This window comes from Triturus cristatus, chromosome 3_2, assembly GCF_964204655.1.
Source record: "Triturus cristatus chromosome 3_2, aTriCri1.1, whole genome shotgun sequence".
Lineage (NCBI taxonomy): Eukaryota > Metazoa > Chordata > Amphibia > Caudata > Salamandridae > Triturus > Triturus cristatus.
In genome coordinates this window covers 349,625,865-349,641,631 of record NC_140584.1, presented here as the reverse complement: position 1 = coordinate 349,641,631, position 15,767 = coordinate 349,625,865, and the positions used below count along the sequence as shown (strand labels likewise).

The window sequence follows — 15,767 nt, the reverse complement described above, 5'->3', positions numbered from 1 at the left end:
CCGATGGCAGGACTTTCCCTTTTGAGAACAACGGATACTCCTTAGTTTTACACTGAGCTGCTGTGGTGGTTGTGTTAGCCTGCAGCAGCTCTTATTTTGCTTCATTCTCTTCCTCTCTTTCCTTAGGGGCAAATGCTCTGCTGTTGTCCATATACTCCTTTTGTAGTTCCACTCCTATCAGTAAGCTCACTCCCATGCTCCCCTCCACTACCCCCACCTCTTGAGAAGGACCTCCAAGTCTGGTCCTGCTTCTTTGGATGCTATTGATAAATGATCCTTAGAGATCAGTGGACTTGTTACGAGCCCCGTCACTTCAAAACTTGCCCTTAGAGCAACATCACTGGCAGCCCAAGTAAAATCAGCTCTTGCCGCTGCTTTTGCTCATTTCAATTGGGCTGCTTGTGATTTTGTTCTAAGGGCTGAAGTGACATTAAAATTCCCCATCATATTGGCAACTTTTGAATGTTTTACAATGTTGATTCCTTCTTTTCTATTTTGCTGTATATATTTTTATCCCAGCCTGGAGCCACAATACCTAGTTGGGGAGACTCGCCCAACGACATGCTACCAGGAAAAATGCACAGCACTTACCCCTGGAGCAAAACCTGGTGGCTCTCACCGTAGGCTTTCTTCAAAAATGATTGCCCTCTTGCTGATGACTGATTGAGGCTGTTGGGGCTGTAGTGCTTTTGTACCTTTTTTAGTATCTATTTATTCCTTAAGCCAGCAGCAGACTGCTTCACTGAGTGGCTGCCAGTCCACAACCTCGACTCGATTCGAGCCACCAGAGTGCTAAATCAGCCATTGTGGCCCCAGGTACACGCCAGCAAACATGTCCATTGGGTCTCTGCAATCCATGTACTGGAAGCAGAAACAATGCGACGTGAGTGGGGGGAGGAGAAGGTCAGCATCCTAGCACAGGAGTATGTGGAATCCGCCCGCTGCCCCAAAAAGTGTTGGACTTTGGCGGGGTTACAGTTACTATTACCACTCAAATCTAAACAACAATAGGGATAGTGTTGGTTTTTAGAGGGTTTGGATTTACTGTCCCCACTCCAGTCTAAGCAACAGTAGGGAAAGGGATGAACTACGATGGAGTTAGATTTACTATTCCCTCTCCAGTCTATACAACAGTAGAGAAATTGTTGGACATTTGACGGGTTACATTGACTATTTCCATTGCAGTCCATGCAACAGTAGAGACTGTGTTGACCTTCAGAGGGGTTACATTTACTATTCCCACTCCAGTCTAAACAACAGTAGGGAAGACGTTGGACTTTTGAGGAGTTAGATTTACTATTTCTACTCCAGTCCACACAAGAGTAGAGAAAGTGTTGACCTTCAGAGGGGTTACATTTACTATTTACACTCCAGTCTAAGCAACAGTAGGGAAAGGGATGAACTACGATGGAGTTAGATTTACTATTCCCACTCCAGTCTAAACAACAGTAGAGAAATTGTTGGACTTTTGAGGAATTAGATTAACTATTTCTAATCCAGTCCACGCAAGTGTAGAGAAAGTGTTGACCTTCAGAGAGGTTACATTTACTATTCACACTCCAGTCTAAGCAACAGTAGGGAAAGCGTTGGGCTTCAAAGGGTTTAGATTTAATATTGCCAATCCAGTGTAAACCACATTATGAAAGTGTTTCACTTCAGAAGAGATAAATGTACTATTCCAACTCCAGTCTGCCCAAAAGAAAGTGTTGAACTTTGGAGAGGTTAAATTTACCATTTCCACTCTAGTCTAAACAGTAGGAAAGGTGTTGGACTTCAGAGGGGTTAGCTTTACTATTCCTACTCCAGTATAAGCAGCAGTAGGGAAAGTGTTGCACTTCAGAGGTGATAAATTTACTATTTTCACTACAGTCTAAGCAACAGTATGGAGAATGTTGGACTTTGGAGCAAATATATTTACTGTTCCCACTCCCGTCTAAATAACAGCAGGGAAAGAGTTTGACCTAAAAAGAATTACACACATGAATACAAATCCTATTAATTTAGTAACACACATTAAATGCAAGTAACAAATATCATTTCTGAAACAAAATTTCACAAGCACTTTCCATTCAATAAATGACATTAAAAAATAATAAATATACAAATATTATACATAATTAATCACTTAGGGAAACTTAGCAACCATGTACACTGAAACAGATACCAAGATGTGTCCAGGGTGTGGTGCTTCTCACTAGGTTCTGTTAACCAGAATCCCTTGCAAACCTTAAACTTGGTAAAAAAAAAAGACATTTTCCTTATATTTCTGTGATGGAAAGTTCTGGAATCTAAGGAGAGTAGCATACTTCCAAAAACCCAGCATTCCCCCAAGTCTCCTGATAAAAATGATACCTCACATGTGAGGGTAGCTCTAATGACCGGGACAGGAAACGGCCCAAAATGTGCTATGGAGAATTCAAAATTCTCGATTACAAAAAAAACTTGTTTTGCAAGGGAGTCACCTATGTTTTTGATCTGGGGCTCGGCGGCCATCTAGGGAAACCTACCAAACCCACACATTTCTGAAAACTAGACTCCTGGGTAAGCCCAGAGAGGTGTGACTTGCGTGGACCCCCTAAAGTTTTCCTACCCAGAATCCCCCGGAAACCTCAAATTTAGCTGAAAGAAATCACATTTCTGTGTGGGAAAGTTGTGGGATCACTGGGCTGACCTGGTTTTGCAATAAGGACACCTGTGACTTTGGTCCTGGGCTTGGCGGACATCTAGGAAAACCTACCAAACCAACACATTTCTGGGAGAGTCCAGTGAGGTGTGACTTGCATGGACCCCCCAAAGATTTCCTACCCAGAATCCCATGTAAACCTCAAATTTAGCTGAAAAAAAAATCAAATTTTTCTCATATTTCTATGTGGAAAAGTTGTGGGATCACCAGGCTGACTCAAATGTCCTACCACCCATCATTCCCCCAGGTCTCCCCAGAAAAATGTTACCTCACTTGTGTGGGTGGGCCAAATGCCTGCGACAGGGAAGGGCCCAAAACATATTGTGGAGTAATCAAAATCATCTATAACAAATGACCTGGTTTTGCAATGAGGGCACCTGAGTTTTTAGTCCCGTGGTCGGTGGCCATCAAGGGAATTATACCAAACTCACACATTTCTGAAAACTAGACACCTTGGGGAGTCCAAGGAGGTATGGGTTGCGTGGATCCTCCAATGTTTCCCTACCCTAAATCCCCTGCAAACCTTAAATTTAGCTAAAACAATCATTTTTTCCACACATTTTTGTGTGGCATCACCGTGCCGGCACATATGTCCTACCACCCAGTGTTCCCCTTGGTCTCCCGAGTAAAATGATACCACACTTGTGTGGCTGTCCAATGCAGAATAGGCAAAAAAAATATTTTTTTTAAACTGTAGTGCTTAGAATTCGCTGTGCATACCCTTAATCCCTATATTTTTGGCCCTTCCCAGTCACAGGCCCTTGGCCCACTCACACAAGTGAGGTATCATTTTACTCAGGAGAACATGGGGAACGATGAGTGGTAGGACATTTGTGCCGGCACGGTGATCCCATACAATAAATGTGTGGAAAAAGTACTTTTTAAACAAAATTTGAGGTTTGTAGGGGATTCTGGGTAGGGAAACATTGGCGGATCCACGCAAGCCATACCTCCCCAGACTCCCCAGGGTGTCTAGAGTTCAGAAATGTGTGGGTTTCATAGGTTTCACTAGATGGCCGCCGAGCCCGGGGCCAAAAACCCAGGTGACAACCCTTGCAAAACCATGTTATTTTGTGATAGGAAATTTTGATGTCTCAACAATATGTTTTGGACCCTTGCCTGTCGTGGGTACTTGGCCCAATCACACGAGTGAGGTACCATTTTTATCAGGAGACCTGAGTGAAGCCTGGGTGGTAGGAACTTTGTGTCAGCCCAGTGATCCCACAACTTTCCCACACAGAAATTTGAGAACAATTTGTTTTTTCAGCTAAATTTGAAGTTTGCAGGGGATTCTGGGTAGGAAAACGTTGGAAGGCCCACACAAGCCATACATCCCTGGACTCAGCCGTGTGTCTAGTTTTTAAAGATGTCTGGATTTGGTAGGTTTCCCTAGATGGCTGCCAAGTGCGGGGTCAAAAACCCAGGTGAGCCCCTTTGCAACACAAGGTAGTTTTGTGATAGGTAATTTTGATGTCTCCACAATACGTTTTGGGCCCTTTTCTGCCGCGGGCACTTGGCCTAACCACACAAGTGAGGTACCATTTTTATTGAAAGACTTTGAGAAATGCGGGGTGGGTAGAATTTTATGGATCCACACAGATTCCACCATAGAAATTTGAGGAAAATGTGTTTTTTTTACAAAGGTTGAGGTTTGCAAGGTATTCCGGGTAACAGAACCTGGTGAGAGCCACACAAGTCACCCCATCCTTGATTCCCCTGGGTGTCTCGTTTATTTTTTTTATATAGTTTTGCTAGGTTTACCTAGGTGCCATTAGAGCTAGGGTTCAAAATCTACAGCTCGTCACTTGTGGTGTAATAATGTGGTGTGTCCATGTTGCGTTCTGGCCCGTTTCCTGTCGCCAGCACTAGGCCTACCCACACACGTGAGGCACCATTTTTATCGGGAGACTTGGGGAATGCAATGTGTGGTGGATTTTTGTTTATTCAGGCATATTCCAGAATTTCCGATCACAGAAATGTGAGGAAGATGTGTTTTTTGTGAGAAAGTTTGAGGTTTGCAATGGATTCTGGGTTTCAGAACATGGTGAAAGCCACACCAGTCACCCCCTCCTGGATTCCCCTGGGTGTCTAGTTTAAAAAAATGAATAGGTTTGGTAGGTTTCCCTAGGCTCCGGCAGAGCTGGGGGTGCAAAATCCACAGCTACACAAAACAAAAAGGTCAGTTTTTACTGTAAAAATGTGGTGTGTCCACATTGTGTTTTGGGTCGTTTCCTGTCGCGGGCACTAGGCCTACCGACTCAAGTGAGGTACCATTTTTCTTGGAAAACTTTGGGGAATGCAGGATGGGTAGAAATTTGTGGATCCACGCATATTCCAGAACTTTCCATGACAGAAATGTGAGGAAAATATGTTTATTTTTACTAAGTTTGAGGTTTGCAATGGTTTCTGGGTAACAACCTGGTTAGAGCCACACAAGTCACCACATCCAGGATTCCTCTGGGTGTCTCATTTTCAAAAATGTATACGTTTTCTAGGTTGCCCTAGGTGCCGGCAGAGCTAGGGTTCGAAATCCACAGCTAGGCACTTTGAAAAAAAAGGGTATGTTTTCACTGTAAAAATGTGGTGTGTCCACGTTGCATTTCGGCCTGTTTCCTGTCATGGACACCAGGCCTACCCACACAAGTGAGTTACCATTGTTATCGGAAGACCTCCGGGAATGCAGGTTGGATGGAATTTTGTGGAGCCACACAGGGTCCAGAACTTTCCATCACAGAAATGTGAGAAAATTGTTTTTTTCTTTTTTTACAAAGTACAAGGTTTGCAAGGTATTCTGGACAACACAACCTGGTGAGAGCCACTCAAGTCAACCCCATCCTGGATTCCTCTGGGTGTCTACGTTTAAAAAATGTATAGGTTTGCTAGGTTTCCCTAGGTGTCGGCTGAGCTAGGGTTCAAAATCCACAGCGAGGCACTTTCTAAAAAAAGGGTCTGTTTCACTGTAAAAATGTGTATTTTATTTGGAGACTTAGGGGAATACGAAATTGTAGAGCAACTGTTATTACCTATTGACTTTCTATGCATTTCTGCCTTCCAAATGAAAGACAGTGTGTATAAAAGAAGTCACTTTGAAAAATGTCCGATAATTCACATGCTAGTATGGGTACCCACAATTTATTTCGGAGATGTGCAAATAGCAACTGCTTCTAAACTCTATAGTTTTTTTCCATTTCAGAAATACACGGGTGTCGATGATACCTATTTTCAACTCTTTATATTTTACCAAATTAATTGGTATATACCCGGTACACAATGAAAAACCATTGCAAGACGCAGCTCAGTTATTGGCTATGGGTTCCTCCTGTTCTTGGTGAACCTACAATTCCTATTTATCCCCACAACCAGAAGGGTCCAGCGGATGTAAGGGTATATTGCTTTAAAAAAATTGTCATTCTTTACCCTAAGCGCATTGGAAAAGATTTTAAAATCTGAGTCTTCGCGTAAATTGATAGCTCGCATATACAATAATACTCAAAATACAACCCCACTGATACTGCATCGAGCACTTAATGCTTGGAATGAGGAACTTTTAACCCCACTTACAGAGGACCAATGGGCCTATTGCTGTCAAACTATAAACTTCGCCTAATACATTTAAATTATTTACATAGATATCACAGAACCCCTTTAGGGCTGCATCGCATGGGCTTAAAAGATAATGACAAATGTTGGACATGTTGTGGAGCCATTGCCTCTTTCATGCACATGGCCTGGTCCTGTCCAAAACTTTGGAAGTTCTGGTCCACTGTTTTTAAAATTATAAATGAAATCATAGGAATTCCAGCAAACCCCGGGTCCTATGTTAGGGTTGTTTTCCTATGTAAAAGACACACCTACGAAGGCTCGAAAACTACATGTGATGTTATTATTATTTGCTAAACGATGCGTGGCCAAACATTGGGGCAGGAAGGGTACCCCTGACATAAAGGAGTGGCTGTGCGATGTCACGTATGGGCATACTCAACTATCTACCTTTTGGGAGCTCATGCCCACAGCGTCCAGACCCAAAGATATCTGGGAACCATTTATACAATGGGCAAGAGAAAGACAGGTGACAGAGGAGGAAGGTACAACTACAATGAGTCAGGTACCACAATCCGGGGAGGAATTGCAAAATACATGTTGCATGGAATAAGTTGAATCACGATGAGGGGAAACAGTTGATGTGAAAAGATGTGTCAACTCAGCTGCTATATAGCAGATGCGAAGATGTGGTAGACTACGAATGTTTATTATACTAACCCGAAATGTAACACAATAGAATGTAAATCAGTTATTTACATGTGAGAGGGAATGGGAGGCCGAGCAGAAACCTCAATCTATATACCGATGAAACAGGAATTGTATATCGATGTTCTATGCTTTATTGCTGGCTGAACGTTTGTCAACATGTTTGACTTTGTTGTTTTTAGTTTGTTTGAAAAACCAATAAATAAAAATAAAAGAAATAAAAAAAATTGTCAGCAGAAGTTACAGATGAACACGTTGGCATAAATGGCTGTTTATTTCCACTCATTTTCAATTTTTCTTATTTTCAACTGTTAGTTTCCATAAAAAGACCCTGAAGGATCTACACAAATGACCCCTTGCTGAATTTAAAATTGTGTCTACTTTTCAGAAATGTATAGCTTTCAAGAATCCATTATTGCTTTCACATCCATTTCTACCAGTAACTGGAAGGAGGTTGAACACGCAAAAAGTAGCAAAAATAAGCTATGTCCCAGTAAAATGCCAAAACTGTGTAAAAAAGTTTGGTTTGCTGACAAAAGTCTGCCTGTCTCTGAAAGCTGGGAAGATGGTGATTTCAGCACCACAAGCCTTTGTTGATACCATTTGAAGGGAAACAACCAGACACTTTCTTCAGCAGCACTTTTTCCCCATTTAAAAAAAAGAAAAAGGCGGCGGTATTTTGGCTAATTTCTGGGAACCCTCCAGAGGAATCCACAAACCCTGGGTACCTTTGAAATTCCCATGATGTTGGAAGAAAAAGGTGCAAATTTGGCGTGGATACCTTATGTGGACAAAAAGTTACAGGGACCTAAGGCGAACTACCCCAAATAGCCACAAAAAAGTTTAGCATAAGGGGGGAAAAGACCTAGCAGTGAAGGGGTTTATTACAGTAGACTGGCAGCCAACAACAGACCTAAGAGAAATGTGCTTATCTTGTATATATTGGCCCAAATTTCTTAAAATAATTAAATGGGTGTACATACCAAAGAAGCTGGAAGTTTTGCTTTGGAAAGTGTTTTAAATTTCATGATCAGACAGATGACTCCCACAATAACCACAACGAGAATAACTGATATTGCCAACAGTATACTCCAATCAGTATCTAGGTCAAGAAAAAAATTAACAACACAGAGGGTTGATGAAAGACATTTTCAGGAGAAAGAAACATTTAATGTTGAAAGGTTTTATGTGAAACTTACTTTTTTGATTCAGTTGTAGACACAATGGTTCAGTAAATGGGCTGCGCTTTTCTTTTATCTCAATAAATGTTGTCCTGGCAACCATGCAGTAATTGCCATGAAGTCCTGCAATACTTATATTCACCTCCTCAAACATTAGATGAGTTTCTGATATCTGTAGAAGAAGGTGCCAGATTAGCCAAAGTTGAAAACTCAAAGCTTAACATGTTGAATCTTTATATGATGTTGAAGGTGCATGATCACAATACTGAAACGCAGCCAATAACCAATCACCACTGATGAATCACATTCTCACTAAAATACAGGGAGGACAAACAGAAAGACAGATCAATGAGACAGTCAGTCATTCCTTCCACAAATTAATGCAAGAGTTGAACATTATCAACAGATGGTCTGATTCACAAAGATAAACGCACACCGTTGTATTAGTTTATTCCTTTTCGGTAGTCACAAAACTGAAATTTAATAGCAACTTTTTGACTGTGGAGACTCTGCAGTTGGGCCTATAACTCCGCTAAGAAAAAACAGGCCTGTCTCATCTTTTTATGTGCGGAGTTCTTCTCCCTGACTGCGCAGTCTCCTCATTTGTAACGTTACTGTTGAATTGCAGTTTGGTGAATACTGAAAAAGAGTAAGCTTACACAAATGTTTACCTTTGTGAATCAGGTCCTCAATTTTTAAAGTGTCGTTTTTGTAGTTTAACTGTCTGCCACAGCAGCATTACAAAGACTTTATTGGTATGAGAGTACTTGAGCCTGATTTAGACCTTGGCAGATCTGGTCCTGCCATCACTTTTCCATTGGTTAATCCGTCCGACTACTAGGCGGTCCGCCCACTAAATTTAGACTCTGGTGGTTCTATGGATGATAGTTCGTCGGAGTCCTGCCATTTCTGCCAGAATTTCCCCCACCCCGCGTCAACGGTGTTATAGGCAAAAACAGCTGTCGGAGGGAGTTCAACCAATATTTCAGCTGGGCCAATCACGATGCGCCTCTCCGTTGATGTAACTGTTGCAGGTAAAAATCCACACCAGAGTTGGCAGTTTCGATGGGATATAAGGTAGAAACTTATCTTTTTTTCACTTTCATTTCCATCATGAGCCTGATTGTCCAACTCCTTCCTTTTCTGCTGCTACTTGATCACAAAGCAAACCAACCCCGTCATCACCAGAATCAAAGTTAAGCTTCTTTTTTTACTTGTTGTCTTTTGAATTGTCTGTTAACATTTGCTCTTACAAGCAATTTTTCTCTGATGTATAATGCATATGTGTGCAATGTTGCCGTTTAAGAAATTTAAAGAAATGCACCTGTATTAACTTCTTTATTTTATTTTTTTCAAATTAGGTTCCAGCTTCCATCATGATAATGGACACTTACACAAAATTTTACATAAATCAAAATACATAGGTGCAGATTACGATCCTGGAAAAACCGGGTACGAACCGTCGGTCGGAGCGTTTTCTCCGTCCGACTCGTACCCGGTTGTAAAACTTTACAAACATGGAAGTACGATTCGCACGGAAACACCATTTCCGTACGAATCGTAAAAAACACCGTCCGACGAAAATATACATACGAATGTGATCCGGGAATGCTCTGACGTGACGTCGGGACGCTTGCAGGCAGCGTTTCATGACCCAGGAAGTACGATTCGATCCGACAGCAGTCCGGACGGCAATATTTTCACGGCACCCAAAAAGTGACGGAAAAGCGAAGTACGCCGCGAAATGACCAGAATAGGGGGCCCGGTATGCGCCGTACCCCCCCCCAGCCCCCGTACGTACGTACCTAACCACCCCCCCAGACCCCGTGAGTACGCGCCGTACCCCCCCAGCCCCCGTACGTACGCGCCTAACCACCCCCCAGCCCCCGTGAGTACGCGCCGTACCCCCCCAGCCCCCGTACGTATGCGCCTAACCACCCCCCAGCCCCCGTGAGTACGCGCCGAACCACCCCCCAGCCCCCATACGTACGCGCCGAACCCCCCGTGTATGTACACCCGTGTACATTCGAGTCGTACCCCCCGTGTATGTACACCCATGTACGTGTCGAACCTCCGTGTATGTACACCCGTGTACGTGTCGTACCCCCCGTGTATGTACACCCGTGTACTTTCGAGTCGTACCCCCCCGTGTACGTACACCCGTGTATGTGTCGCACCCCCATGTATGTACACCGGTGTACGTGTCGAACCCCCCGTGTATGTACACCCGTGTACGAGTCGTACCCCCGTGTATGTACACCCGTGTACGAGTCGTACCCCCCGTGTATGTACACCCGTGTACGTTCGAGTCGTACCCCCACCCGTGTATGTACGGTGCGTACCCCCAGCACCAGTACATACACGGGTGGGGGTACGACTCGAACGTACACGGGTGTACATACACAGGGGGGTACGACTCGTACACAGGTGTACATACACGGGGGGTATGACTCGTACATGGGTGTACATACACGGGGGGTTCGACACGTACACGGGTGTACATACACGGGGGTATGACACGTACACGGGTGTACATACACGGGGGTTCGGCGCGTACTCACGGGGGCTGGGGGGGGTGGTTAGGCGCGTATGTACGGGGGCTGGGGGGGTGGTTCGGCGCATATGCGGGCACATGTCTCCATGGTTGCAATGGGAGTTCGGTGCGGACTGTGTTTTTTCCATACGGTTGTGACATCGGACGCACGGGATGGATCGTACTTGCGCGGTCGGACTTCACTTTTCACGTTTGTACGGTAAATCGTCCGGGGAAGTGTCGGACACATTTTCCGACCCGAGGACGTGTGGGGAATTATTCCCAATGCGACTCGTATGGAGTTTTTCCCATGCGAATCGTACTTGGCAGTTTGTACGGCACTTGTACGATTCGTACGGTAAAAAGACCGGATACGAGTCGTACGGGGAACATTTTTCTAGGATCCTAATCGGCACCATAATGTGTTCATACAGATGGGTATTTTTTGTAAACTATCACATTTTAAACATTTGCATTACACAGTTGTTGAATAATTCAAATTTAATATAATTCAGTAACTGCACTAGACAAGGTAAAACCTTTTTTTTTAATAAATGTGAAATCAATGTTAGTTTTAAACTTAAATCAAATGCTGATCTATGTAGCATTTTCTCTTGTCTAGTGCATTTCCTATAATTTGTTTTAAATGGTTTAAGGTGTAATGCATATGTGTTTATTTTTTCACTTATTAAGTTAAGATAAGCACACCTGTATTAACCCCTTTGCTGCTAGGCCTTTTCCCTAACTGTGCTAAGCCTTTTTTTGGGCTATTCAGGGTAGTTCATGCTGAGGCACTCATAACTTTTTGTCCACAAAAGGTATCCACGCCAAATTTGTTTCCTTTTTATCCAACATCTGAGGATTCAAAAGGTACCCAGAGTTTGTGGATGCCCCTTGAGGAGACTAAGAAATTTGCCAAAATATAGGTAAATTTCAGGTTTTTGGGGAAACATGGGCAAAAGTGCTGCAGAAAAAAGTGTCTGTTTCATTCCTGCAAACGGTATCAATGAAAGGTTTGCAGTGCTAAAATCACCATCTTCCCAGCGTTCAGGAGCAGGCAGACTTTTGTCAGCAAACCAGCATTTTCCACACAGGTTTGGCATTGTAATGGGACAAAGCCTATCTTTCCTATTTTTTGTGCATTCAAACTCCTTCCAGTTAGTGGTAGAAATGGATCTGATACCAATAATGGATCTTAGACAGCTATATATTTCTGAAAAGTAGACAAAATCCTGAATTCCACAAGTGGTCATTTGTGTAGATCCTTCAAGGTTTTCCATTAATAACAGTTGAAAACAAAATATTGAGTTGAATAAACAGCCATTTGTGTCTACATTTTCACCAGAAACTTTTTCTAACCATGGCAGACTTTTTAAAGCAATATATTGTTACATCCGCTGGACACTTCTGGTTACTGGGCTATATAGGGTTTGTAGGTTCACCAAATAATCCGAGGTACCCCGGGCCAATAACTAAGCTGCATCTTGCAATGGTTTTGCTTTGTGTACCAGGTTTATAATAATTCATTTTGTAAAAAATAAAGAGTGAAAATAGGTATCAAGGAAACCTATGTATTTCCAAAATGGGAACAAGATGTGGAGTTTAGAAGTAGTTGTTATTTTTGCACATCTCTGAATTTGTGGGTACCCATTCTAGAATGTGAATTAGAGGGCATCTTTCGAAATTACTTCTTCTTTACACGCTGTCTTACATTTGGAAGGCAGAAATGCATAGAAAGACAATAGGTAATTACACTTGTACTACTATTCTGCGTTTCCCTAAGTCTCCCGATAAAAATGGCACCTCACTTGTGTGGCTAGGCCTGTTCCCATGAGGCACAGGGTCAGACTGATTTGCATATGGCCATGTCTGAACTGCGGTGGCAGAATGAGCTAAAGAATGATGATGGATTAAACCCAGATCAGTTGACTTGTGGTGAGTACTTGCAATGTTCAACACTCGGTCCATCATCCCCTTTGGGTTTGCTTTGTTCGCCTTAAGTTGGTCCCAGGATGCTTGTTTCCGGTCCAGGGAAGACATGGCTTGGTAGTTTGGGCTGGACTGTTCCCATGAGGCACAGGGTCAGACTGATCTGCATATGGCCATGTCTGAACTGGGGTGGTTGAGGGATCTAAAGAATGATGATGGATTAAACCCAGATCAGTTGACTGGGGGTGAGTGCTTGCAATGTTCAACACTCTGTCCATCATCCCCTTTGGTTAGGCCTCGTGCCCATGACAGGAAATGTCCCCAAACAGAACATAGACACATCACATTTTTCCACTGAAAACTGACCCTTTTTTTGAATTGTTCCTAGCTGTGGATTGTGGCCCCTAGCTCAGTCGGCACCTAGGGAAACCAAGAAAACCTGTGAATGTTTTAAACCTAGATACTCAGGAGAATCCAGGATGGGCTGACTTGTGTGGCTGTCACCATGGTCTGTTCCCTTGTAAACTTCAAACTTTGTAAAAAAAAACATTTTCTTCACGTTTCGGTGATGAAAAGCTCTGGAATCTGAGGGGAGCCACACACTTCCTTCCAACCTGAATTTCTCCAAGTCTCCTGTTAAAAATGGTACCTCACTTGTGTGGTTATGCCTGGTGTCTTTGACAGGAAACGTCCAAAAATGCAACGTGGACACATCACATTTTTTTCACTGAAACCGGACCTTCTTTTGCAATGTGCTTAGCTGTGGATTTTGGACCCTAGCCCAGCCGGCACTTGGGGAAATCTAGCAAACCTGTATATTTCTGAAAACTAGACACACAGGGGAATCCTGGATGGGGTGGCTGTCACCAGGGTCTGTTACCCAGAATCCCTTGTAAAATTCAAACTTTGTCAAAAAACTAATTTTCCTCACATTTTGTGATGGGAAGTTCTGGAATCTGTAGGGAGCCACAAACTTCCCCCCACTTAGCATTCCCCCAAGTCTCTTGATAAAAATGGTACCTCACTTGTGTGGGTAGGCCTATTGCCCGCGACTTGAAATGGCTCAAAACACAAGGACCCTTCACATCTTTCCACTGAAAACTGACCCTTTTTTTTGCAATAAACCTAGCTGTGAATTTTGGACCCTAGTTCAGCCAGCACTTATGGAAACCTAGCAAACCTGTACATTTTTTAAAACTAGACATCCAGGGGAATCCAGGATTGGCTTTGACCAGATTCTGTAATCAAGAATCCCTTGCAAGCCTCAAACTTTGTAAAACAAAAAACACATTTTACTCAAATGTCTGTGATGGAATGCTCTGGAATCTGAGGGCAGCTACACATTTCCTCCCATCCAGCATTCCCCGCCATCTCCCATTGAGAATGGTACCTCACTTGTTTGGCTAGGCCTAGTGCCCACGATAGGAAACTGCCTAAAACACAACGTGGCCACATCACATTTTTCCACTGAACACCGACCCTTTTCCTGCAGTAAGTCTAGCTGTGGATTTTTGGCCCTAGCTCAGCCGGCACTTAGAGAAACCTAGCAAACGTGTACAATTTTGAAAACTACACACCCAGATGAATCCATGATTGGGTGACTTGTGTGGCTCTGACCAGATTCTGCTACCCAGATTCCCTTGGTTTGTGGCTCCCCACAGATTCCAGAATTTTCCATCACAAAAATGGTACCTCACTTGTTTGGGTAGGCCTATTGCCCATGATAGGAAACTTCCCAGAACGCAACGTCCACATATCACACTCTTCTACTGCAAACTGGCCCTTTTTTTTAAATGTATCTAGCTGTAGATTTTGGACCCAAGCTCAGCCGGCACCTAGGAAATTCTAGCAAACCTCTAAATCTTTTAAAACTAGACACCCAGTGGAATTCAGGAGGAGGTGACTTGTGTGGCTCTCACCAGGTTCTGTTACCCAGAATGCCTGGCAAATCTCAAAGGTTTCTAAAAAAACACTTTTTTCCTCACATTTCTGTGACAGAAAGCTCTGGAATCTGAGTGGAGCCACAAACTTCCTTCCACCCAGAATGTTCCCAAGTCTCCTGATATAAATTGTACCCCACTTGTGCGGGATAGGCTTAGATCCCACACCAGGAAACAACTCAAAACATATTTTGGAGACACCAAAATTAGCTATCGCAAAACTATCTAGTTTTGCAAGGGGGTCACCTGTGTTTTTGGTCCTGGACTCAGCGTCCATGTAATGAAACTTACGAAACCCAGGCATTTATGAAAACTAGACACCTGGCTGGGGGAGTCCAGGGAGGGGTGGCTTGCGTGGATACCTCAACATTTTCTGACCCAGAATCCCCTCTAGGCCTCAAATTCTGCTAAAGAAATCTAATTCAAACTCAGCGTTCCCCCAGGTCTCGCAATAAAAATGCTACCTCACTTGAGCGGAAAGGTCAAGTGCCTGCGACAGGGAAGGGCCCAAACGTATTGTGGAGGCATCAAAATTATCGATCACAAAACGACCGGGTTTTGTAAGGGGGTCACCTGCATTTTTGGTCACTGACTCACATTTCTCTGTGAGAAAGTTGTGGGATCACCGGGCTGACACTAATTTCCTACCACCCAACCTTCTCCCAGTACTCCCAATATAAATGGTACTTGACTTGTGTGGGAGGGCCAAGTGCCTGCGACTGGGAAGCGCCCAAAACATATTGTGTAGTCATCAAAATTATCTTTCACAAAAATTACCAGGTTTTGCAATGAGGTTGCCTGCGTTTTTGGTCCTGGGCTTGTCGGACATCTAGGGAAGCCTACAAAACCCAGACATTTCTGAAAACTAGGTACCCGGGGGAGTCCAACAATGTGGCAGATGAGCCTATAAATAACACTGATCTGCCCCCAAGGCTGGCTGAAACAGCTAAAATGTGTGCCTAAAAAAAGGTGAGCAACTCTCGGCTTTGAGGCTGCTCCCTAACATGCCCATAAACATATTCCCAGTGTCTAATGGGCTTTCTGCCCCCTCCCGGAGGGGGGGGGGGTAGATTGGGTGTAATAACCACCATCTGTCCCCCAGGGGAGGCAGAAAGATTGTGCCCATTTTTTTAAAAGGTGGGGCATCAGCATATCCCAAACGGGACAGCCCACAGCCCTGCAGGCTATTTCCCCCACATGTCCCCAGGGGGTTCGAAAGACTGTGCCCATTCTTTTGGGGGCGGGGTGAGGCA

At 43.7% G+C, this 15,767-nt stretch overlaps 1 protein-coding gene across 2 annotated transcripts in view; it reads right to left on the bottom strand.

Annotated features, from left to right (window-relative positions):
* Nucleotides 1-15,767, bottom strand: part of IFNLR1 (interferon lambda receptor 1) — a 349,388-nt gene that overhangs the window by 68,848 nt on the left and 264,773 nt on the right. For both annotated transcript variants that reach the window (XM_085647854.1, XM_085647853.1), the window contains exons 5-6: nt 8,131-8,284; nt 7,915-8,033 (exon numbers count right to left, since the gene is read on the bottom strand). In XM_085647854.1, the coding sequence (XP_085503980.1) occupies nt 7,915-8,033; nt 8,131-8,284 (273 nt within the window). The remainder of the gene's footprint in view (nt 1-7,914; nt 8,034-8,130; nt 8,285-15,767) is intronic.